The following is a 25,801-nucleotide window of genomic DNA, read 5'->3' as shown; positions in this document are numbered from 1 at the left end:
CGTATACTGGGGGCTTCAGAAAGCTGTTTACATTTTTTATATTAGCAATTCCGCTCTGTGGCTTTAAGTGATTAGAAAAAAGTATATTTACAATTTATGCATTTTCTTTTATAGTTACACTATTTTTAAGAGAAAGGTTGAGGAATACTAAAGAGGTGAGGGCATAACTCCAAAAAATGGATGAAGTTGAGGGTTAGAATGAAGTCCCGGGTCACTTAAGACCCAAAGTATGCATTTAAGGGTGACATTTCCAATTAAATGAAAAAATTTTAATTGAGTAGCAAACAGAATGCAGAATGTTTATTCAAATTTGAATTTAAGGAAGCATAATTAAAGTGGAATGAAATTCGGGAAATTCGTAAAGCTGCTATAAGTGTAGTTTGCAAAAATACATTGAATGTTTTCAACATACTGTACATAATTCATAACCATGTTATCATTTACACAACACATGGGATATTTCGAGAAACAGTAGATGATATTACTCTAAAATCATGTTTGAAATGACAACTATACACGGATCAGCCACAACATTAAAACCACCTGCCTAATATTGTGTAGGTCCCCCTCGTGCTGCCAAAACAGCGCCAACCCGCATCTCAGAATAGCATTCTGAGATAATCTTCTCACCATGATTGAACAGAGCGGTTATCTGAGTTACCATAGACTTTGTCAGTTCAAACCAGTCTGGCCATTCTCTGTTGACCTTTCTCATCAACAAGGCGTTTCCGTCCACAGAACTGTCGCTCACTAGAATATTTTTGTTTTTGGCACCATTAGGAGTAATATTTTTTTTGTATATATTTGTATATAATTAATAGATATCTCATTATATTTAATAATTAACATTCATTTTGTGGACCATGGTGGAAGAGCTTATGTTTTCAAAACTGTGTTGAATTCCTGTGAATTACAATTCAGTAAATTCCTCTTCATGTCATTCAAATTCCAACACAGCATCCAGTAGGGTGTGGCCAGTTAAATTCAAATTACAACTCATTAATTAAAGGAGTCAATTCCTAAATTCAGATTTTTTTTTTTTTTTTTTTTTGCCCAACTCTGTTTCATACACAGATTCATCCATCATGACAGAGCTATTTGATTTTTATTTATCACTTACTGTGGTGGCCAAAAATATTGCCACCCTTGGTAAATATGAGCTAAAAGGGCTGTGAAAAAAAAAATATATTTTGATCTTTCATTAAAAAAATTAAAATCACAAAAATCGAATCTTTATTTAAGCAAAACAATTGAAAGAGGGGAAATATCTCATTATTAAATAAATATTTTTCTCCAAAACACGTTTGCCACAATTATTGGCACCACTAGAAATTCTTATGAGTAAAATATATCTGATGTATATTCCCATTGATATTTTAAATTTTTTAGTGCACCTGGGTGACAAGGAACATGAAACTGTTCAGCCATGACTTCCTGTTTTACATGGGTATAAATATGAGGTAACACACAGGCCAAATTCCCTTAATCATCAATCACATTGGGTCAGATTAAAGAATATAGTTCTGATGTGAGGCAAAAGCATGTTGAGCTTCACAAAATGGGAAGTGGCTATAAGAAAATAGCCAAAGCATTGAAAATACCCATTTCCACCATCACGGCAATAATTAACAAGTTCCAATCAACTGGAGATCTTAAGAATAGGCCTGGAAAAGGATGTGTGTCTATATTGTCTCCACGCACAGTGAGGAGGATGGTTCAAATGGCCAAAGAATCTCCAAGGATCACAGCTGGAGAATTGCAGAAATTAATTGGGTCTTGGGGTCAGCAAGTCTAATAATAATAATAATAATAATAATAATATCAGACATCACCTACATCACAAGTCGTTTGGGAGGATTTCAAGAAAAAAACCCTCTGCTCTCATCCAACAACAAACTCAAGCATCTTCAGTTTGCCAGAAACTACTGGAACTTCAAATGCAACCGAATTCTATGGTCAGATGAAACAAAAACAGAGCTTTTTGGCAGTAAACACCAGAGATAAAAATTCAAAACCTGGCTGCCTCTGCCAGAAAGCTTACAATGGGCCCTGGTTGGATCTTCCAACAGGACAATGATCCTAAACAAACATCAAAATCAACACAAAAATGGTTCACTGGCCACAAAATCAAGGTTCTGCCATGGCCATCCCAGTCCCCTGACCTGAACCCCATAGAAAATTTGTGTGGTGAACAGAAGAGGAGAGTCCACCAACATGGACCTCTGAATTTGAAGGATCTGGAGAGATACTGTGTGGAGGAATGGTCTCAGATCCCATGCCAGGTGTTCACCAACCTCATTAGGCATTATAGGATAAGACTCAGAGCTGTTACCTTGGCAAAGGGAGGTTGCAAAAAGTATTGAATAAAAGGGTGCCAATAATTATGGCCAATGCGTTTTGGAGAAAAATATTTATTTAATAATGAGATTTTCCCATTTCAATTGTTTAACTTCAATTAAAGGTTAGATTTGTGTGCATTTTTTAAATGAAAGATCAAAATGCAGATTTTTTTTCACAGCCTTCTTTGCTCATATTTACCGAGGGTGCCAATATTTTTGGCCACCACTGTAGGTGCTGAGACATCACCAGGTGTGGCAGATACATACACACCCAGAGTGAGGAGCAGCTTCAGGGCTTTCAACATCACCAGTCACACTATTTTTTTGTCTCATTCAGGATTATTATTTCCTGTCAAGAACAAATGAAGAGTTTTAATGACAAAGTCATTAAACCAAAAACAAAACAGAGATTATGCTCAATTCCAGAAATTAAACAATTGAAAAATAGAGAGAAAACTATTTTAAAAAATGAACTGAATAATGTTAAAGATTTTTAGAATCTAAGTAAAAAGGACTGGGTGCTCCTCAGGGCGGTAAACTAATGTGAAAACCATTCCTTTTACTACATATGTTATTCCAATGCCAATAGACACCTGTGGACTATAAGCTCTGAAAAAAAATTAATAAAAGCAATATCTGTTGAAACAATAATTCTCTTAAAAAAAAGAAGGAAAAAAAAAAAGAATCTGGGTTACTGTGAGGCATTTACAATGGAATTGAAAGGGGCCAAACAGTAAACTTTAAAATACTCACTGTTTCAAAAGTATAGCCACAACAAGAAATAAAAAAATATGAATGTTAACATGATTTTAGTGTGATAAAATCACTAACAAAATTTTTTTTTTTGTTATAAATAATTTGGCAAAACTACATAAAAACTGTGACGAGGAGGAGGGTGTGGCCAGGCCGAGAGGATGCATGATTGTTGCTCAATCAGCGGAAGAGAGACAAAGGAGGAGCCGAGGATGCCAGAAAGAGAGAGAGAGAGATGCACGTGGCCGCTGTGTGTGTGTGTGTGTGTGTGGATGTCTGTTGTTATGTTTAAGTTCAGCGTTTGTTTTGATTAAAGTCTTGTTAATTGTTAATCCGGTCCCTGCGTCCTCCTTTCCCGAACCTTGTTACGCTGGTGCCAAAACCTGGGGGGGGGGAGGTTAGGAGTCGCTGCCGTCCACCAGGAAGTGGAGGAACCTCTGCCGTCCACCAAAAAGTGGAGGAGCCGTTGCCATCTGCCAGGAGACAGAGGACCCGCGGCTGTCCACCGGGAGGCAGAGGAACCTCTGCTGTCCGCCAGGAAGCGGAGGAGCTGTTGCTGTCCGCCAGGGGACGGAGGAGCCGCTGCCGGCCGCCAGGAGGCAGATGAGACCGCTGTCATCTGCCAGGGGGCGGAAGAGCGGCTGAGGACTGGGTGGGCTGCGTGTGTCTCTCTCTCTCTCTCTCTCGTGTCCCCGGCTCCTCCTTTATCTCTGTGCCGCTGATTGAGCAACTCAGCGCCGGGTGTGCATCCTCTCTGCCCGGCCACACCCACCTCCTCATCACAAAGACGTAAACCATGTATTCCTGCAAAAGTGAAGATTTTAAGAACTTTACTGCTCAAATAATACACAAGTTTTAACAAAATAATTAATGGAAGTGCTTTTATAAAATTAGGAGGAAAGGGGGACAAGCCGAATTTGATTTTTGTGGAAATCAACATTATGCATTATGTGAATTTTATTATATCTAGACAACAAACTCTTTCTCTCTCTCTTTCAGAGTACTTTAGTGCACTTCTAAAAAAACATTCATGTATCAATGTGTCCTATACCCTGTGTAAAATGAAAAGAATAAATTATGACCTAATGTCGCACTGTTCTTCTAGCTGCATGCAGAATTATAGAGACTCAGCACTCACTGACAGTGCACTGACAAATTCCATTCCACCCAACCCATCCTCCACCACACACAAACACACACACACACACGCGCACACACACACATGTGCACACACACTACCACCACCACCACATTGCAACATGCTCATCTCCAGGCTGTTCCAAAATATCTCACAGTCAAAACCTGATGAATGACCTCTAGAAACAGAAATCTAACTCTCCTGTGAAAAACTCTTCCTGCCTTTGTCCATTGTTTGTTTCTAAGCGTCTCTCGTTCCTTCTTTCTTACTCTCTCTAATTTCTTTTCAGTTTTTCAACAAAGTCTGACAAGTTTTTTTTAAACACTATTTAAGTTACCAGAGAGGATACAAGCAAATAAAATGGCACAAACAATCACCTTAAACAATCAAAATAAATAGTGCAAATAATAGTTTCTATATTTATTTAGCATAACACTTTTCTTATTTTGTTATGTTTATATGTTGCATCTATCTAAGTTTTTTATTATGTAAAAGTTACTTTTTGTCTTTTTTTCTTCCTTTTTTATGTCATTAGTTATTGTAGGCCTACCTGAATTCTTGCTGTTTAACCTATAGCCATTTACAAAAATATCCCATAGTAACCATATTTTCCATGGAAATGCTATAGTTTTTGTACAACAGTTATTCAGCTGCCATTATAAGAAGATTTCAGAACATTTTTGTCATTTTTGTTTAATTTCTTTATTTTTGTCATGACAGTGGTCAGTACCATGCAATCACAATTTGTATTGTAGTAACAACAATAACGTTAGTACTATGGCATAAACAACAACCTCAAACAATTAAATAAAATGTTTAAAAATAGTTTCCTTGTTTTTTGATGTTCATAAACAGTACAGTAGTTCATGTGTTTTTTGCTTTCTCTCTCTTCTTTGTTTGCTCTCTGAGTCACTCTCCTAGACATATTTGGTCTTATCAGTGTTTTAAATGCTTGGTTGAAGAGATAAATATCCATTCCTGTCTTCCTGATCATGTTGGATTTTCTCTTCTACACCCTTTTTTCTCAGATTCCTCCTAGCCAGACAGCATTCTGTGAGTCTTTAGGTAAACAGGTCACATATTTTCACTTTTAAAGTTGTAATGCACCAGCAGAACCATGCAGGCAACCAAAAGCCTGTTACATACAAAGCATAACAAACACCTGCTCTGGTAATAAGTAGAGTACAATGGGGCTAAAGTTTCCACGGGATAAAAAGGCTCCTCTGTTTTAATTTTCTCCCAAAACCCTAAATAGCATCAAAAACTACCAAAGGACTGTATTACCGAAGAGATTACTTTGCATTTTATTGTCATTTGTTTCATTAAACATTTAGTCCTTTCAGATGGAAAACATTTATACATATAAATGATGCGATCCAAAGAGCGTTTGAACAGCGGTGAAACACTTTCTTATGATGTGTTTCATTCATACGAGCAGACAGAGAAGTAAGTTTGAAGTAAGTGTGGAGCAGAAGAAATAGAAAAAACCTTGTGTAAATTGTCAGCTTTACGCTAGCTTAACTGATTCAATCACTATGGAGAATAATTTGTTTATAGAATACTTGATATTTTCAAAAATGTCAAATTTGACTGAAATTAACAGGGAATTATGCACCCTTTTCTGAAATGGTTTTTTTTGAATAAGTATTATTTTAATTTGTTACTCAAAAAAAGCACATTAGTGTCTTAAAAGTATTTGCATAAGTTGACAAATTGTGCTCTATAACTATTGGCCTGGTATCTACACAATATTAATATAACCACGAAGTGTGGGGTAAAGGCCCCCTCGCCACCTTTTATTAATTCATTAATTATAATTTTTTTATTAATTTGATTCAAAATAACATTCTGTTGTCATTTCTTTTCACATAAATGATGCTGCTCCATCAATATTCAATAAAAATAAATGTATTTCTCGAATCTTGATGCACTTTGTGATCAAAAAAAAAAAAAAAAAGAAGCACATTTTCCTTAAGGTGTGCCTTGAGCCCCATTGTATCCTATAAATGCAAAAAAAAAAAAAAAAAAAAAAAAAAAAAAAAAAATCCACGTGAAAATAAAGGATGGTTTTCAAGGCGTGCACATGTCAGTGGCAGAAAGCTTTATATTATGTCGAGCAAGAAAGCTCTGTATCATCTCAAATGATCAATTGCATGATGCAGCTGGGCTGAATGGGTAATTAAATGTAAAACTGGTCTCTTATTAGCTAAATGTGTAAATCTGATGATGACTGTCTGTGCAGTCATGAGTACCTCTTGCACTCCACCCAAATGATTAATTGTGTCATGCATTAATCACGTCTAGAAAGTCAGATGGAATACTGGCGAAAGTTTGCTCTGTGAAAGTATAACTTCTCTCTCTCTCTCTCACACTCACGCGCACAAACAATAAAGTCAGAGGGAGTTTCAGGGGGCAGCTGGGGTGGAGTCAAAGCCTTCCAAAGCTTTCCAAGTTAAGGAAGTCTCGACTCGACGACAAAGCATAGTTTATCCTTTTAAATACACTCCAGCAGCCTCGCGTCCAGAGCTATTGATATATAAACGTAGAGACAGAACCGCTATACCTGCCACACCCATTCTAAAAAACTACAATGGCATGAAATTCGGCCACCTCCTCATTCACACCGCGCCCAGACAGGACTTTATTCGAGCAGGTCTGCGAGATAAACGCAGTGGAGAGTTCAGAGACTTCTTGTATTTCAGCATTGGCAGATCACACAGACACACATATCAGGATGTATCAAAACTCTCCGTTCCGCGTCTGTATGATTATTTTGGTAAGTTGCTTTGCCGTTTAATTTTACTAGCCTTTTTAAAAGCGAAAGTTTTTTTTTATTTTTTATTTTTTATTTTTTTAAATAGAATAATATTTTTTTTGCCGTTTACAAAAAAACACTATAGTAACCATAGATTCCGTCTATTCAACAATTATCTGTTATTAATAGCTATTATAATATTTCTGCCATTTTCTATTTATTTTCTTCAATTATAGTAGCGGTCACTGTAAAACCATGTGACCACATTTTCACATATTGTCATAAAAATAACGGTATTACTATGGTAAATAATGTGTGTGTGTGTGTGTGTGGTATGTATGTATGTATGTGTATATATATATATATATATATATACATACATACCACACACACACACATTATAATATTATATATTCCTATTTTGTTTTGAATTAAGTGAGTGAGGGTGAGTTTGTAGATTTAAAAGGAATGAAACTAAACACAGTGGAATAATTTAAGTGATAAATAGTTAAGATTAATGAAGTTCTCAACATATTATATATATATATATATATATATATATATCACACCTTTTGAATTGGTCTGGTTGAATGACTTTATTTTTCAAAACTACTGTCTTACTGTGTATTCATGCAGGGTAAAACTAAGCTGCTAGACTTATTTTAAATAAATTCATTGAATGAAAATATTTATTTGTTTATTTGTTTATTTTCAAGGTACTGTAGATTAAAAGCTTCAGGTGTCAGTAATGGTTCATCCATTCATTCACTGAGCAATATAATGATGGACTAATGAGAAAAGTTTTCACCTTGCTCACATGGTCACCTAGCAGTTCGATTTTGCTCATTTATTTCTCTGAAGCAAATTTAACTGATGCCACTAAAACCCAGACGTACATTTTTAAACCTTGTGATTTCCAGAGAGTGTTTAGGTTCATAGTAAATGCACCCGAAGGCAGACACTTTCTTTATTGCATGCTTTACTGTACCGAGATATAATTGACACTTGGGATGGCACCAGTAGAAGACCTGGAAATAAAACAATGACAATTAAACATTTCAGTTTAGCCGACAGTGATGGAATTACCCTAAAGTAAAATTCACATTTACTACAGGTTCCACTGGTCATATTAGCCAGGTTTGGAGATAAGATTTTTTTGATATGCAGCCAAGTACCCTTTATACCTGTCCAAAACCCATAACTATAAACCATTTGGCAAGACCGAATACCTGCCATATTGCAGCATGTGGTGTATTCATCAGCATTAAGCTTTAATGGTTTCTTGTTAGCATACAAAGGATTGTTCTCAGTTGTTTGTGTTCTTGGTACTTGTGATAGTCACAGTTTCCCATGTCATTCTTGATTTATGTCAGTCATTGTTTGGGTTCTTTTCTACTTGTTCAAGCTGTATGCTCTTATGCTTTTATCCCATGCTACTTTTTCAGGTTTACTGTAGATGTTACAACACAGTGGAAGAGAGTCTGGGGTAGTAATAATTTATGTCCATGGTCACAGAGAGAAATACGGAGTCTGTTTACTGTGTGCACATACACATACCAAACCATAAAATGTAGAATCGCATATTACAATAATGTAAAGTATATGACTTTATGAAACAGTGCAGCACAGAACATTTGTAGTTAAACAGACTGCTTTTTTTCATATGCATTTTTTTAATAATGCAATACAGTGAGCTAATTACCCTCTTACCCTTTAAATGCTTTGACACATTACTTGCGAAATTCAAAATGTCACTGTAATATTAAACTCCATCTTTTACCGTTGAGATGATACAGATTGTGTTCATCAGAATAAGAAGCACTTTCCCTGATTCACCTCTATCATTTTTTTAGTAAAATTAGACCGTCCACAGGTGAATGGGATCCTTTCAAGTTTCTCAGATTCTTTCAAATGTTTACAAAAAACGTTTACAGATGCTACTAAATGCATTACTCAGAGATTTGTTCAACCAAACTGCATAAAGAATGTGATACTCACCCAACCCATTTATTTGAACTATCTCTCTTTTGCTTTCTCTCTCACTCTCAATCACTCCCTCAGGTGCTGTTTCCGAGCACCGAGTTATGTGAGCTGAGGCCAGTGCATGCCCTGGTTCCTAAGAGACTGCCCGCCGGTTATGTCATCTCTAAAGTCACAGAAGAATGTATGATTTATGGTTTCACAAAATCTTTTTATCTGAATGACAGATTGATATTTGTACATCTGTATAAGCTTTTCTTTTACCTGTTACGCACTGTAAAAAGTGGTAACCTGAAATTGTCACCAGGAGGAGCTATTTTTTGTATCTGATCTTCCCTTTAATTTGATTATATATATATTATATATATAGTGCCTTGTGAAAGTATTCACCCCCCTTGGTGTTTTTCCTGTTTTGTTGCATTACAACCTGGAAATCAAATAGATTTTATATTTTTTTTTTTAGTTTGTAACATTTGATTTACACAACATTCCTACCACTTTGAAGGTGCAAAATATTTTTTATTGTGACACAAACAAGAATTAAGTGAGGTCTGGGCTTTGACTTGGCCATTCCAAGACATTTAAATGTTTGCCTTTAAACCACTCCAGTGTAGCTTTAGCAGTATGTTTAGGGTCATTGTCCTGCTGGAAAGTGAACCTCTGTCCCAGTCTCAAATCTCTGGCAGACTGAAACCAGTTTTCCTCAAGAATTGCACTGTATTTAGTGCCATCCATCTTTCCTTCAATCCTGACCAGTTTTCCAGTCCCTGCCGATGAAAAGCATCCCCACAGCATGATGCTGCCACCACCATGCTTCACTGTGGGAATGGTGTTCTCGGGGTGATGGGAAGTGTTGGGTTTGCGCCACACATAGCGTTTCCCATAATGGCCAAAAAGTTAAATTTTAGTCTCATCTGAACAGAGAACCTTCTTCCATGTGTTTGGGGAGTCTGCCAAATGCTGTTTGGCAAACTCCAAACGTGTTTTTATATTGTTTTCTTTAAGCAATGGCTTTTTTTCTGGCCACTCTTCCTTAAAGCCCTGCTCTGTGGAGTGTACGGCTTAAAGTGGTCCTATGGACAGATACTCCCATCTCCGCTGTGGATCTTTGCAGCTCCTTCAGTGTTACCTTTGTTGAATCTCTGATTAATGCCCTCCTGAGTCTTGGTGGGCGGTCTTCTCTTGTCAGGTTTGTAGTGGTGCCATATTCTTTCCATTTTGTTATAATGGATTTAATGGTGCTCTGTGGGATGTTCAAAGTTTGGGTATTTGTTTTATAACCCAACCCTGATCTATACCTCTCCACGACTTTTACCTGTTTGGAGAGCTCCTTGGTCTTCATGTTGCTTGCTTTGTGGTGTTGCAGATTCAGGGGCCTTTCAGAACAGGTGTATTTATACTGACATCATATGAAAGATCATGTGACACCTTGATTGCACACAGGTGGACCTTGATCAACTAATTATGTGACTTCTGAAGTTAATTGGTTGGACCAGATCATATTTAGGGGTTTCATAGCAAAGGGGGGTAAATACATATGCACTCATAAATTTGCATTTTTATATATATATATATATATAAGGTATTTATTTATATTTTCATTCCACTTCAACAATTTGGACTTTTTTGTTAAGTCCATTACATAAAATCCAAATAAAAATACATTTTAATTCCAGGGTGTAATGCAACAAAATAGGAAAAACACCAAGGGGGGTGACTACTTTTGCAAGGCACTGTATGTACTGAATATTCAGTGATTCAGTGATTTTAAATAATATATTTTGCTTGAGTAAAACCATGCAGTTCATTTTGATGTTACCACATGAAGCACATTTTTTTAGGTTAACATGTTTTTCAGAGTGGTATATAAGTTACTTGCAAATTATTAATTAATTTGGTTTATTTCAAATGTAATTATGCTTCTATTTATGCTATACTTATATTTATGCTAGATTTTATATTCCATATTCCCCCCTAAAATCAACACAAAATGGGCCTAACTTTGGATTAATTTGCAAAGTAAAGTAGGTATAGAGCAAGTGAGCAAAGAATAGTAAATAACTAATAATTAATAACAAATAATAATACGGTACATCTGGATTTATTAGATAGGAAATGGCCTTGTTTTCTGAGCATTCACAGTTCAGTGTTTTTCTGTGCATTTTTAAAATAAACTATCTTCTAAGTTTCATTACCTCTGATTTTACTACTAGATTGCTTAGCTTTGAATATTACCCTATGTTTAAAGTCGCTTTTTCTTTTTTCCTTTTTTTTTTTTTTTTTTTTTACAGTAAATCTCAAAGGCTGTGCAGTCAAGCCTGTGGCTTTTACCACAAGCGACCCAGACTTTGCTGTAAATACAGATGGAACCATTATCACAGTTCGCAGTATGGTGATTACAACAAGGACGTTTTCTGTGTTGGTGCAGGATGAGAGTGGTTTTGATTGGAGAGTGGACATTATATTGTCCTGTACAGACAAGGTAAAACTGTAGTCTGTAATTCTTAATCATATATCTGTGGTTCTTCTGTATGATTTGGCTGAGCAGCATAAGGAATGTTACTTTATATGTTATGGTTTCAGGCATCTCAGAAGTCTGGCAATGTGGTTCACAAACGTTATAAGAGAAGATGGAGACCGTTGCCTTTCTCTATTGTTGAGAATGATGGCCCTAAATTCCCAAAGGAAGTGGAGACGGTGAGAATGAGCAACATAAACTAAATCTCCCCAATGAGTGTTTCTCACTGTACTCACTCATTTACTCCCTTTCCTTTTCGTCCTGTCCGTTATCTCGGCTTGACCTTCTGTTGGACTTTCTGTTTCCTTTCAAGGTCTGCTTCTGACTTTCTTTCTTCTTCTGAACACAAACGAAGATTTTTAGAAGAATATCTTAGCTCTGTAGGTCCATTCAATGCAAGTGGATGGGTACCAACTTTTTGAAGCTCCAAAATGCACATAAAAACTGCATATAAGTGATCCATAAGACTCCAGTGGTTAAATATATACTGTATATTTAGAAACAATATGATAGGTGTGGGTGAGAAACAGATCAATATTTAAGTCCTTTTTTTACCATAAATTCTCCCCCCTGCCCAGTAGGTGGCAATATGCTGGAAGAATGCCAATTGCCAAAAACAAAAGAAGAAGAATGTGAAAGTAAAAGTGGAGATTTATAGTAAAAAAGGACTTAAATACTGGTCTGTTTCTCACCCACACTTATCATATTGCTTCTGAAGACATGGATTTAATTACTGGAGTCATATTGATTACTTTTATGATGCCTTTATGTGTTTTTTGGAGCTTCAAAATGTTGGTACCCATTCACTTGCATTGTGAGGACCTACACTGTTGACATATTCTTCTAAAAATCTTTGTTTGTGTTTAGCAGAAGAAATAAATTCATACACATCTAGCATGGCATGAGGGTGAGTAAATGATGAGAGAATTCCATTTTTGAGGGAGCTATTCCTTTAAGTAGCTATTTTTACCTTCTCCAACCAAAAAAATAAAATAAATAGTTTCGCTGGTGTAACCTAATGTATTCACGGTGATTCAGTAATAGCCTATTTTTGACTTGAATAAAACCAGTTTATCATTTAGATTCTACCACATCAGGCACATTTGTTTTTTTGATTAACATTGTGTTTGTTTTTTTTTCAGTGTAAAATAAAGAGCCTGTAATGTCTACCATGTTATTAAACTTGTTAAACTGCGGATGAGGTCGCTCTGTAATTGAAAATAACAGGAGCTCAGGATGTGGAGAAGGAAATGTATTAATAACAGGAGCTCAGGATGTGAGGAAGGAAAAAATATTATGTGTGTGTGTGTGTGTAATGCATGATGTGTTTTCTGCAGTTAGACAGGACATAGTTTTACTTTAAGCCCTAATTGTTATCATACGAGAGTGTTTTTATTAAAATATTTTAATAGGCCTAGTTTTGTAGTTGACATATCACGTTGTCACAAACATCTCTTTTTTACTTACTGGATATTGCTATGCTTGTCTCTGCTCAGATTGCGTCTGATTCTTCAGTAAATCACACTGTGTATTATGAGATCAGTGGGCCTGGTGTTACCACAGACCCTGTAGGCTTATTCCAGCTGAACAAGGACACCGGCATACTGAGTGTGACAAGGGCCGTCGACCGTGAGCAGTACCCCCAATTCATTGTGAGTCTGTACATTCCAGACCTTATACAGAGAACAAAGGGAAAGAAATGCAATGCAATACAATGCAATATGATTGCAGTGTCAATACAATTGAATATGTGTGCTTCTCTTGCCCTTCTTGTTGTAGTTTATGGCTCGAGTGTTTGACAGACTTAGCCACCAGGAAACTGATCAGCCTTTGCCCATTACCGTGATTGTGGAGGATAAGAATGACAATGCCCCTGAGTTCATAGGAAGTCCCTTCTTCACGGTGCCCGAACGGTGCAAAGCAGGTAAAGAAAGAGAGAACAAAATAAGGAAAGAATATTTTTAAAACTAAAGTTTGTAATTTTTTTGATGTTAAAGGAATAGTTCACCAAACAATGAAAATGTTCTCATCATTTTCTCAACATCATGCCATCCTAGATGTGTATGAATTTCTTTCCCCTGCAGAAGACATACAACATTTTTAGAAGAATATCTCAGCTCTCTAGGTCTGCAAGTGAATGGGTGCCAAAACTTTGAAGCTCCAAAAAGTACAAAGGCATCATAAAACTAATCCATATGACTCCAGTGGTTTAATCAATGTCTTCTGAAGTGATTCAGTTGGTTTTGGGTGAGAACAGACCAAAATGTAACTCGTTTTTCATTATAAACCATGACATCAGCAGTCTCATTGGCTATCATGATTTCAAGCTTGATTACACTTCCTAGCACCATCTAGAACTCTGCGAATGTATCAAGCACTAGGAAGTGAAATTGAGAAAATCTTGAAATCATGATAGTGCCTAGAGCCTGTATTGGCAAGATGTACAGTGAAAAAAGGAATTATATTTTGGTCTTTTCTTACCCAAAACCAACTGTAACGCTTAAGAAAACTTGGATTAAACCACTGGAGTCATATTGGGTACATTTATGCTGCCTTTATGTGCTTTTTGAAGCTTTAACATTTTAGTCCCCATTCACTTGCATTGTATGGACCTACAGAGCTGATATATTTTTCTAAAAAAAAATATGTTCTGCAGAAGAAAGAAAGTCATACACATCTGGGATTTGGCATGAGGGTGAGTAAATTATGATAATTTTTTGGGGAACTATTCCTTTAAAGTACTTACTTCTAACGCAGTTTAATATGCAGAGTCACCTATAAGTAAGTCAGTTGTTTTTTTTATTTTTTAACATTGTAACACATGTGACCATCCTGAAACAGCCTGAAACAGCAACTTTAACTCAACCAATGATGTGAGTTTGGGGTGGGACTATCTGTTTTTGTCTGGCCAATAGCAGATGGAGGGAGTATTCGGGAAACCTGTTTAAAAACAATCAAAATTTTGGCAATTCCGTTTGGTGGTGCTAGTGTTTAGGAATTACACACTTTGAAAGTAAACACTTGGTTTAACCAACAAATGTAGCAAATGATACAGTCGAATAGCTGAACCTACATTTGTATTTTCAAGAAGTATATTTGTGTTCTTTATTTCAGGTACAGTTATTGGGCAGGTGAATGCCACAGATAAGGATCAGGCCAAAACCCCCCACACCTTGATCAAGTTCACTTTACTCAATGCTACCGACATGTTCTCCATTGAAGCTTTTACCGGAGTATTAACTGCTAAAACCAACACACTGGACAGAGAGGTATTATTTCCTGTCATTTATTAGAGACACACAAAAGGCATCCAGACAGTATTTGTGCAAACACGTGTACTGATTTGTTTGTGGTGTACAGATGCTGGTCATATAATTAGAATATCATCAAAAAGTTGATTTATTTCACTAATTCCATTCAAAAAGTGAAACTTGTATATTATATTCATTCATTACACACAGACTGATATATTTCAAATGTTTATTTCTTTTAATTTTGATGATTATAACTGACAACTAAAGAAAATCCCAAATTCAGTATCTCAGAAAATTAGAATATTGTGAAAAGGTTCAATATTGAAGACACCTGGTGCCACACTCTAATCAGCTAATTAACTCAAAACACCTGCAAAGGCCTTTAAATGGTCTCTCAGTCTAGTTCTGTACGCTACACAATCATGGGGAAGACTGCTGACTTCACAGTTGTCCAAAAGATGACCATTGGCACGTTGCACAAGGAGGACAAGACACAAAAGGTCATTGCAAAAGAGGCTGGCTGTTCACAGAGCTCTGTGTCCAAGCACATTAATAGAGAGGTGAAGGGAAGGAAAAGATGTGGTAGAAAAAAGTGCACGAGCAATAGGGATAACCGCAGCCTGGAGAGGATTGTGAAACAAAACCCATTCAAAAATGTGGGGGAGATTCACAAAGAGTGGACTGCAGCTGGAGTCATTGCTTCAAGAACCACTATGCACAGATGTATGCAAGACATGGGTTTCAGCGTCTCGCCTGGGCTAAAGACAAAAAGGACTGGACTGCTGCTGAGTGGTCCAAAGTTATGTTCTCTGATGAAAGTAAATTTTGCATTTCCTCTGGAAATCAGGGTCCCATAGTCTGGAGGAAGAGAGGAGAGGCACACAATCCACGTTGCTTGAGGTCCAGTGTAAAGTTTCCACAGTCAGTGATGGTTTGGGGTTGCTTGTCATCTGCTGGTGTTGGTCCACTGTGTTTTCTGAGGTCCAAGGTCAACGCAGCCATATACCAGGAAGTTTTAGAGCACTTCATGCTTCCTGCTGCTGACCAACTTTATGGAGATGCAGATTTCATTTTCCAACAGGACTTGGCACCTGCACACAGTGCCAAAGCAACCAGTATCTCGTTTAAGGACCATGGTATCCCTGTTCTTAATTGGCCAGCAAACTCGCCTGACCTTAACCCCATAGAAAATCTATGGGGTATTGTGAAGAGGAAGATGCGATATGCCAGACCCAACAATGCAGAAGAGCTGAAGGCCACTATCAGAGCAACCTGGGCTCTCAAAACACCTGAGCGGTGCCACAGACTGATCGACTCCATGCCACGCCGCATTGCTGCAGTAATTCAGGCAAAAGGAGCCCCAACTAAGTATTGAGTGCTGTACATGCTCATACTTTTCATGTCCATACTTTTCAGTTGGCCAAAATTTCTAAAAATCCTTTCTTTGTATTGGTCTTAAGTAATATTCTAATTTTCTGAGATACTGAATTTGGGATTTTCCTTAGTTGTCAGTTATAATCATCAAAATTAAAAGAAATTAAACATTTGGAATATATCAGTCTGTTTGTAATGAATGAATATAATATACAAGTTTCACTTTTTGAATGGAATTAGTGAAATAAATCAACTTTTTGATGATATTCTAATTATATGACCAGCACCTGTATATATTAAGTGTTGTTGTGCTAATGTGGCTGTAAATTATTTGAGTTACTGAGAAAATACTGTAGTGTGTTCAGATATACGTAGCATGGGAATGGTATTCTTGTATGTTTGTGAATAGTAATGTTTATTTTCCTCCCACTCAGGCGCAGGACAAAGTCTACGTTTCCATAGAGATTAAAGATATGGGTGGAGCTCATGATGGGCTCTTCAACAGAGGAACTGCTGTCATTACACTCACAGATGTTAATGATAACCCTCCCACCTTTAAAGAGAAGTTGGTAGGGCCAATATGTTGTCTTTTAGCAATAATTCAATTTAGTTTTATTTGTATAGTGCCTTTCCCAAAGCAGCTTTACAGAAAAAAAGAAAATAAAAACAGAACAACCCCAACCCCCAGTGGCAGTTTTGGGTTGATAACTTCTGAAATGTAATATCTAACTGATTTCAAATTACACAACTAAAATGGAAAGCACTAACCTCATCTTTTAGACAATAGTTTTTTTTATGTAATCTAATTTGATTACTTATGTTTTAATGAAAATCTTAAATCTAAGAAGTGTATGAATTACCAATTTACATTACTTTCATTATAAATTAGCAACATGACATAAATCAGCAATTTGTTTTTTGTCAGTCCTTAAGCATCCCCCCACTTTAGTGTGTACTGTAATTGTATGCACTCATGTACAATAAACAGCCTTGCAGTTGCTGGAATCAAGTGAGGTAACTGGTGTTTAAAGAATCTGTCAATTGTGTGTCTTTCTTTGGGACAGTTTAAGGCACAGGTCCAGGAGAACAAAGAAAATGTGCTAGTTCTTAGGATCCCAGTGGAAGATAAGGACTTGGTGAACACTGCCAACTGGAGGGCCCTGTTTGAGGTCACCAAGGGAAACGAGAGTGGAAACTTCAGGATGGAGACAGACCCCAAAACCAACGAGGGGCTTCTGTACGTCATAAAGGTAGGGAGACAAAGTTAGAATTGCTTTTACAGCACCTGTTTCAACTGTTACAAACCCAGGGACCCTCATCCAGACTCCCAGCCAACCCTGGGGCTACAAAAAAGCTAGATACACAATTTTCAGGTCAATCACGATTGTAATTTCGGCAACAGTAGTTCGAAAGGGTCTGTGCTAACTGAAATTCGAACCAGTGCCCCTAGTGACCAAAGCTAAAAGTGTTGTTAAGGTGAATTGTTCACAGTGTGGCACCAAAAGCAAGTTGTATATGTAGCTGTAAATGATGTAATGTAGTCAACATGAATATGCATATTTTTTAACCCTACTTCCTAACTCAAACCCTAAACCTAATTGTCAGAGAAGTAAATGTGAAAATGCAGCCTTCAAATCACACTCACCATTGTTTAAGTAAACATGATAACTTCCCAGTTTTAATGGGGCCAGAACCAGACCAGAATCATGCACATGCTATCAGTAGCATCATAGGGGAAGGCAAACACATTTGAATTGATGCAAACATATACTGTATGATGGGGGATGGCGCTTGTCAGTAAACTGGCTGAATGGGGTCGATTTCAAGGTACACGAACATCCGGAAGCACCATTTTCCCATGTGAAAATTAAGCATTTTATAATATTACTTTTTAGTTTTAACAAACGTGATTTCCTTACATTATACTGAATAGATTAATTATGCACCACATTTAGAAATACATTCATAATACAAATATATATATATATTTTTTTTTTTTTTTTAGAAAATCTGTTTTATATATCTGACCCCTGAGTAAAAACACTGGTTGTAAAGGAACTACAGTACTAGTACTAAAATGGTCTGTTTAGGGGCATAGTGCTGCCCTTGAGAGCTCATGTTAACTCTCTGATAGGGTCTGTGTTGGTTTTATTTATAGTAGCATTGCAGGGTTAGCTCACCATTTAAGAGCTGTGTGTGAAAAGGCTTGTCTGCTTGATATGGATGTGCAGTTCTTGCACTAAGCAATACTGTACCAGCCACACCCTGTTATACAACTGTGTAACGTCTGCCAGACAAACACAGGTTCTCCTTTTCAAGGAGAATTCTTCAAGGTTAAGAGACAAACACTAGAGCAACCATCATCTAGTAGCCTTATCGTGACAGCTCTTCATAGTTTTGCAGTAAGAATATTTGCGCTTTGGCACTTTTGGGAAAAAGTTAACAGTTTTGTGGCTTTTAGTCCATGTCTTTTAGCTTTGAATCCATATAAATATATGCCGATGCATTCTTAAAACTTGGCAAAATAAACTTTATCCAGATATTTAAACTTTACTGTAATTTTCTTCCAGGAAAACTGACAAAATATATGTCCAATCAAATGTTCTCTAAAATGAGAATGTCCCTCCCCCTAAATACCACCTGCAACCGCCTATTAAGTATTAAATGATTTAGGGCTGTGTCATAAAGGCTATTGGCGATGAACCCCTCAATAAGGGAGGAACCCTTCGATATGTCCCACCCAAATGTCCTGATTCAATTGGAAATGCGTCATCACAGGACAGAAAATTGCACTCATCAAGCTATTTGATGAGGACTCTAATAAAGGACTTTTTGTGAATATGTGCTCTCATTGTAGATCTACATTGTTCTCATTTCTGATCTTTTCTCCTCCCAGTCATTGGACTATGAAAAAACTCAGATGGTAAAGCTGGAAATTACTGCCCGTAATGAAGCTCCACTTGTTGGGACTAACGCCGGCTGGCTCTCTGTCCCAGTGGAGCTCTCTGTGGGAAATGAAGATGAGGGACCAGAGTTCACTGCTCCCATTCTATGGCTCAAGGTCAAGGAGAATGTTCCCAATGGAACTATCATTGGAACCTATACAGCTTTGGACCCAGAGACAAAGAACAGCAATGGAATAAAGTATGCTATGTTGTCTTCTGAGATACACTACCAGTCAAAAGTTTGGACACATGCTATTTTCCATATTTTAGAAAAAAAGTGGTCATCAAAATGATAAAATTACACAAATGAAAGTATGGGAACTGTATAGTGGCCAAAAATCTTATATAAATGTTTTATTTTATTTTTTGTGAAAAATATTATTATATTATATTATATTATAGATCTTCAAAGTACCTACCTTTTGTCTAGATTACAGTTCTGGGCATTCAACCTTATAAGGTGCCACCTGAGATGCTTTTTATACCATATTGAAGGAGTTCCCATGTATGCCAGCCAGTTGCTGACAGACTTTCCTTCACTATCTGGTCCAACTCATTAATAAAAAAATAAATAGAGTTTTGTAACATTTAATTTGTCTTCAAAACTAATTCCAGTCTTTTAAATATAAACCTTCATAAGAAACATAAATTCAGTCAAGCGTGTCCAAATATTTGACAGATGGTAGTGTATGCTAAATAAAATAACAATGCTGATTAAAATTATAAATAGGATTCATATACAGTACTATCAAAATTTTACTTTTTAGGATACCTGACAAAATATTTTACTATGTACAATGTTTATAAAGAGCTACAGAATGTTCTCTGTGAAATAATTGTACATTAAAAAAAACTATAGAGTACTTTTTATAGCTCTTTCTAATCTTGACTCTATCTGTGTTTAAGGTACTATAAGATGACTGACCCAGGCTCCTGGATCACTGTGGTGGAGAACACTGGAGAACTGAGAACTGCCAATACTATAGACCGCGAATCACCTTTGGTCTTCAACAATACTTACAACATAACTGTCAGAGCAGTGGATGAGAGTGAGTCTGAACTTTGTTTTTCCACAGGCTTGTCTTGTCTCCCATTTAGGGAACCTTTCAAGCTTAGCAGTCTGTGGACATGTCTGGAATGGTAACATATACCTAAGCAACACTGACATTTTTGTTTGTTTGCGAGTACACAATGTACCTCTGAAGGGGCGTGTGTTTTCCCTGGCCGTCATCTAAACACCATTTGACCCTGTAAGCAGGGTGTAGTTGGTTAGAAACTGCTTGAGGTCTCTGAGAGGATTTTATCAGGGTTTTGGAGAGTACTGATGATCAACATGTCCTACCTGATCCTACATGTTCTCAGAATTCAATGTTGTATAATGGCCTTCCAAGAAGAGACTGAGTACAGAATCTCTGTTGTGCTCTTACAAAGTGCTAGATTTGCATTTTTTCTCAGGATAGCATTTTCTCAGGATATTTCATCATGTTCTAATGACAGATGTCAAATGCACACTTACTGCATTGTCAACCAACCAATCTTCTGACTGTGCTAAAAATCACACTCTACTCTCCCTTTCTTCAGGTAAGAAGACTGGAAAGGGAATGGTTATAATCCAGATCGAGGATGAGAATGATAACATGCCCCAGATTCCAAGCAATGAGCTGGTCATTTGTAGTAAGGGCAATTCGCTAGGCTCGGTTCTGATTGAAGCTGTGGACAAAGATGAGACACCTTACTCGACTCCCTTCCATTTCGAATTTGGAGCAGAACATGATGGGAAGTGGAGATTGAAGGATGCTACACGTAAGTCTAGAGCATTGTGCAGTCTCTTGCGGCTGGGGGTGCAGTTTTTAAATTGCGGTTTAAAGTTTAAAAAATGAAATTCTGTAATCATTTACTTACAGGTTTGGAACGAAATGAGAGTATGATTTCTTTCCTGTAACACTAAAGGAGAAATTGAAGACTTACTGCTCACTCTTTTCCATGGAATAACAGGGGACTGGAGCTTTCAAGCTTCAAAAAGAAGGCAAAGTACCATAAAAGTCTAATGAAGGAAGCTCATATAACTAGTGCAACATGATCACACAGGAAGTCGGCATGCTGTTTCCAAAAATTCCGGTATCCTAGGATTGGCGACAGCATGCCAACTCACTGACGTGCCCTATCTCCCATCTGACATATTTGCAACGGCTCCACAACAGTTACACGCACTTGCCAAATTTTATGTGAGATAAGGCTGGACTTGTGTCATGAATAAGCATGTATAGCTTATGGAGAAGTCAATGTCCCTCCTTTTTTCCTTGGAATAAAGGACTACTTTAACAATACTTTTATGGTGCTTTTCCTTCCATTTTGAAGCTCCAGTCATTGTAATTGCATGGAAAAGAGCGATCAGTACATAATTCAAAATTTCTCCTTTCGTGTTACACGGTTGAAAGAAAGTCATACGGGGTTGGAATGACTTGAGGGAGAGTAAAAAAACTTGCATACGTTAACATTAGTTAATGCATTTTGAATTAACATGAGCTGACCATAAACAATAGGATTTTCATAAATAAACATTAACCAGTATTTATAAATGCTGTTAAACAATATTTTTCATTGTTTGTTCATGATACCTAATGCATTTACTAGTTTTAACAAATAGAAACTTATAGTACAGTGTTACCAGAAAACTATTCTGTTTAATCACCTTGGCTGATCAACTGAAAGCACTGTACTGTTCTTGGCTCAGGCTTCAGTCTGATCAATGTCTTGCTTTCCTCTGTTGGCAGTTAACTCTGTGGTGCTGGAACAGGCTGTGGACTTGCCCAACGGTCTGTACAATGTACCATTGCTGGCGAAGGATCTGCAGGGATTTGGGAAAGAGCAGATCGTGAAAGTGCGAGTGTGTACCTGTGAAAGGGAGGAAAATGGAGTGGGGTCATGTGGGGCTCGCAGTGCCTCTACCTCTTTGGGCAGCTGGGGAATCCTTGCCTTAGTTCTCTCTGGCCTGCTGCTGCTACTTTTATGTGAGTGCCACGTTAAGACTCCCCTAATTTATTCATATTTAATTACGTGTGTGTGTGTGTGTGTGTGTGTGTGTGTGATGTGCGCGTGTGTGTGATCAAGTCCTGGCTAACTGGACCTTTCTGTATGTTGTTTGAATTTTCTTGTTCACGTGGGATTCCTCCTGGTGCTCCGGTTTCCCCCACAAGTCCAAAAAACATGCAGGTTAAGTGAACTGGAGACTCTAAATTGCCCGTAGGTGTTAGTGAGAGTCCCCCCAGCCACTGGGGGTTGCGTCAGGAAGAGCATCTGGCATAAAACCTGTGCCAAGTCAAATATGCAGATCAAGGATGGTCCGCTTTGGAGATATATATATATATTTAAAATCGCTAAAGAATTAAACATAACAGAATCTGACAATCTGAAATGTATCACAACAACATGGGTGAATTTGAATATGCATTTTTTTTTTTTAGTGGGGGAAACAATTTCATATTAAATGTCACAGCATGCTAAATTCACCCTAAAAAAATATGCTTAAAAATCTAGATTTTTATAATCATTGACTTCCTAAAAACAACTTTCAAGGAGAGAAAATATAGAAAAAACATCATCAATGTCAATGCTTTATTCTCCAAATGTAAATAAATATAAATGTTATGACAGCATTCATTTGAGCTGGCATAGATTTCACAAGTTTGTGCAAAACCTGATGATTCATGTTATCCAGCATGATTTGACAATGCTCCAAAAAGCATCTTGTGTGCTTCAACGGAAGCAAGGAATTCTGATCCTTTGTACAAAGGAGTTACAAGTAAAGGAGAAATAGTGCAGAATCTTAAATATGTCTTCTTGGTTTTACATTATATTTTTTTTCTTTGTTTTGCACTTTTCAAAATCTGGAACCATTCTGTTTCCAGGTTGAAATGAAAACTAAAACCTCAAATGTGGTCTCAGACCTTTAAATCTCACTGTGTGTGACATGATAATGCCACACACACCTGACTTGTTGAAATCGCTCTCTGAGAAGCAACAGAGTAAAGATGCTATCTGTTATTTCTTGCTCTCTCAGGTTTGTTGCTCATCTTCATGTGCACCACTAAGAGAGAAAAACTGTACATTAGTGATGATACTGGAACAGGAGGAATGCTGCTAAAATCCAACACTGAGGCGCCTGGTGAAGAAGTGGTGAGTTAAAAAAAAAAAAAAAAACTCCTTTCAAATTGTTTCGCTAGAGTGAGGTAAGCAGTGGCTTATATACTCTGCGGCATGCAGGTTGATTGGCAGATTAGATGAGCAAGCTCCTCCTGAACTTCAGTTTAAGAACTCCATTTATTGCCTCTTTTATTTCCCACACAAAGAAAGTGAATATTGCAATAGAAACTCCTACAGGTCTCGAATGACATGGTGAGTAAATCATGACAGAATTTTTATTTTGGAGTGTACTGTCTCTTTAATGCAGTGTCCTCCATCCCTGTTCCGGGAGGCCACCATTGAACATTTTGAATGTCACCCTAATAAAACACACCTGATCCAACTCATCTGCTTTTTAGTAGAGTGCTCTGTTCAAAGTGTGTTTTGTTGAGGGGGCTCAAGCGACTAAGACTTTGACCATATTTATCAGTTAATGCTTTTCTCTCTTTAGAAAGAGGAGGCTTTTATGAAGATCTCTGGGCCAGATGTTTTGGACGGATCAGTTCAAGGCATTCAAATCACGGATAGTAAGAACATGGGTTCAGCTGGAGGACACTATGGGAATCAATATATCCAGGGGGGAGGCGTGTACAACAGCACCACTCAAGACTTTGGGACAGAAAAATACAATTTTGCCGGCCATCACAATAGCAGCCTCTACGGCAACCCAGTGTACCAGAAATACTCGAACACGAGTGCAATCGACACATGGAGAACCAATGAGCGCTACTTGGGCAAAGTGAGCTAAGCTTACATAACACTATTAAATCTTACAACAGTTTATAAATATTATTGTATATTATATATACACCTGGTATTAACATGTGTCTCAAACAGCCTGATCACATGAAAATTATGTGACTGTGGCGACATTTTTGCAAAATAATATCACATGGTCCCTAACACGTATGACGCAGGTGAAACATCTACCACTGATGGATGTTAATACCAGCTGTAAATGGGGTTTCTGCACTATTGCAAGTGGATTTTTCTTTGCTCTGATGTTATCTCTGTGACCTTACCTTTTGATTCTTGCTTTGTGACAGAAATTGGCTTACTTCGGAGACGAGGAGCAGGGACGGTACGCCGATGATCTGCTGAAGACCTACGGACACGAGGGGGCGGGGTCTCCTGCAGGCTCTGTAGGGTGTTGTAGTGTTTTGGGTGAACCGGACTCACTGGACTTTTTGAACACACTCGGCCCTAAATTTAAACCACTTGCTGACGTCTGCACCAGGAACACTCAAGGCGGGAACTAACACTCAGAGATGATTGAGATGAGAGAGTATTTTATGCTGGATGCCTGGAGACTTCAAACCAAGTCTTTTTGCTGAATTAATCAAGTAGAAGTGTGTATGTGTATGCATGGGTATGTTAACTTGTGTATGAGTGTGTTATGATAAAAAGAAGCCTTTTTGTAATTATTTGCTACTTCTGCTCTGCTTTGCAAACCTCTGCCTTACAGAGCGAAGGGAGAGACAGTTTCAATATTAGTACAAAGAAAAGACATTAGTCTCTCCCTAAGATCAATTGAAATTCGCAGCCGTGATAAGTATTACCAGAGTCTGTATGTACAAGAAGAGGACTGAGTGCATTTTGGGGACAAGACAAAGACTTTCCAAATGTGCTGTGCATCATGGATTTTGTTATTAAATGTGTGGAATTCAGAGCACTCTTCACCCCATCTCCATCTCGAATCTACAGAATCCTAAGGATGTGATGTTTTACTTGAGTATTCTTGTTATTCTTTACATCTTACATCTTCCTCCTGAGACCCAGCAAAATGCCAGTTTTTGTATTAGGATTTTGAAAATGTTGTTATATGCAGTATAAGAGTCATATTTTAAAAACATCACAGAAAAGCCCAGAATGTCCGCTTTTAAGATACTCAAGGACTTAAAACTGTGGCATTCACAGCTATTTACTAAAAATGATTGTCCTCTATAGGGTACACAAATGAAATGCTGGATTCCAGGAGTCGTAAAACAGTATAGTTGCAATGGGATTTAAAAAAATATATATTTCAATTAAGAGAAACCAAATGTTTTGTTTGTGAGTGTCACTTAATGCTTTAAATGAAGATATAGGTGAAAGAACTGGTAAAATATGGGAAACCGACTCTTAGAAGTACATGTTGTTTAGCTGTTTGATATTTCTGTTTTGTTCAGCACCTTTTAATTTTTTCTTTTTTTTTACTTGTGGTAAACATTAAAAAATAACAGTTTCATGTAGAGGGTTGGTCTGTTTACAGAGCTATTAAAGGTGTGTGCTTGTAAATATTTTAATAAAATCGTTTACAGACCTTATTTTATTTAAGTGGTGTGAACATTTAAGGTAATAATTTGCTTTATGTTCATTGTATCAATATGTGGAGGCGGGGGCGTGGTCGAGCGTTCCTTGGAGAGAGAGAAAGAAACAAGGGTGTAGTGACGGGAAGTCCGATTCTTTTCCACGAACCGGTTCTTTCGGACAGTTCGTTTAAAAGAACTGGTTCAAAAGACCGATTCACCAGTTCATTTAGTAATCACATAATGACGTCACTATATAAAATACTAATACGCCG

The 25,801-nt window shown here is 37.3% G+C and overlaps 1 protein-coding gene across 1 annotated transcript; it reads left to right on the top strand.

Annotated features, from left to right (window-relative positions):
• Window positions 1–6,664: 6,664 nt before the first annotated feature.
• LOC127416432 (desmocollin-2-like) lies at window positions 6,665–25,544 on the top strand. The gene is made up of 16 exons (XM_051655797.1): window positions 6,665–7,006; window positions 9,047–9,149; window positions 11,257–11,447; window positions 11,549–11,662; window positions 12,980–13,135; window positions 13,263–13,407; window positions 14,598–14,752; window positions 16,546–16,680; window positions 17,176–17,361; window positions 19,008–19,255; window positions 19,963–20,105; window positions 20,638–20,859; window positions 21,831–22,067; window positions 23,117–23,232; window positions 23,690–23,977; window positions 24,285–25,544. The coding sequence occupies exons 1-16, from the start codon at window positions 6,965–6,967 to the stop codon at window positions 24,495–24,497; spliced, it is 2,694 nt and encodes an 897-aa protein (XP_051511757.1). The 5' UTR covers window positions 6,665–6,964; the 3' UTR covers window positions 24,498–25,544.
• The last annotated feature ends 257 nt before the right edge of the window (window positions 25,545–25,801 follow it).

The sequence above is a fragment of the Myxocyprinus asiaticus genome, chromosome 25 (assembly GCF_019703515.2).
Source record: "Myxocyprinus asiaticus isolate MX2 ecotype Aquarium Trade chromosome 25, UBuf_Myxa_2, whole genome shotgun sequence".
NCBI lineage: Eukaryota > Metazoa > Chordata > Actinopteri > Cypriniformes > Catostomidae > Myxocyprinus > Myxocyprinus asiaticus.
Note: the sequence above shows the minus strand (reverse complement) of the source record. Positions and strands in the feature narration are given on the sequence as shown.

Bases quoted from the DNA above. Each gene is read 5' to 3' on its own strand.
- LOC127416432 (XM_051655797.1), top strand. From the start codon at position 6,965: ATGTATCAAAACTCTCCGTTCCGCGTCTGTATGATTATTTTG. The intron at 7,007-9,046 runs GTAAGTTGCTTT...TCACTCCCTCAG, and splicing joins GCGTCTGTATGATTATTTTG to GTGCTGTTTCCGAGCACCGA. The intron at 13,136-13,262 runs GTGAGTCTGTAC...TTCTTGTTGTAG, and splicing joins AGCAGTACCCCCAATTCATT to TTTATGGCTCGAGTGTTTGA.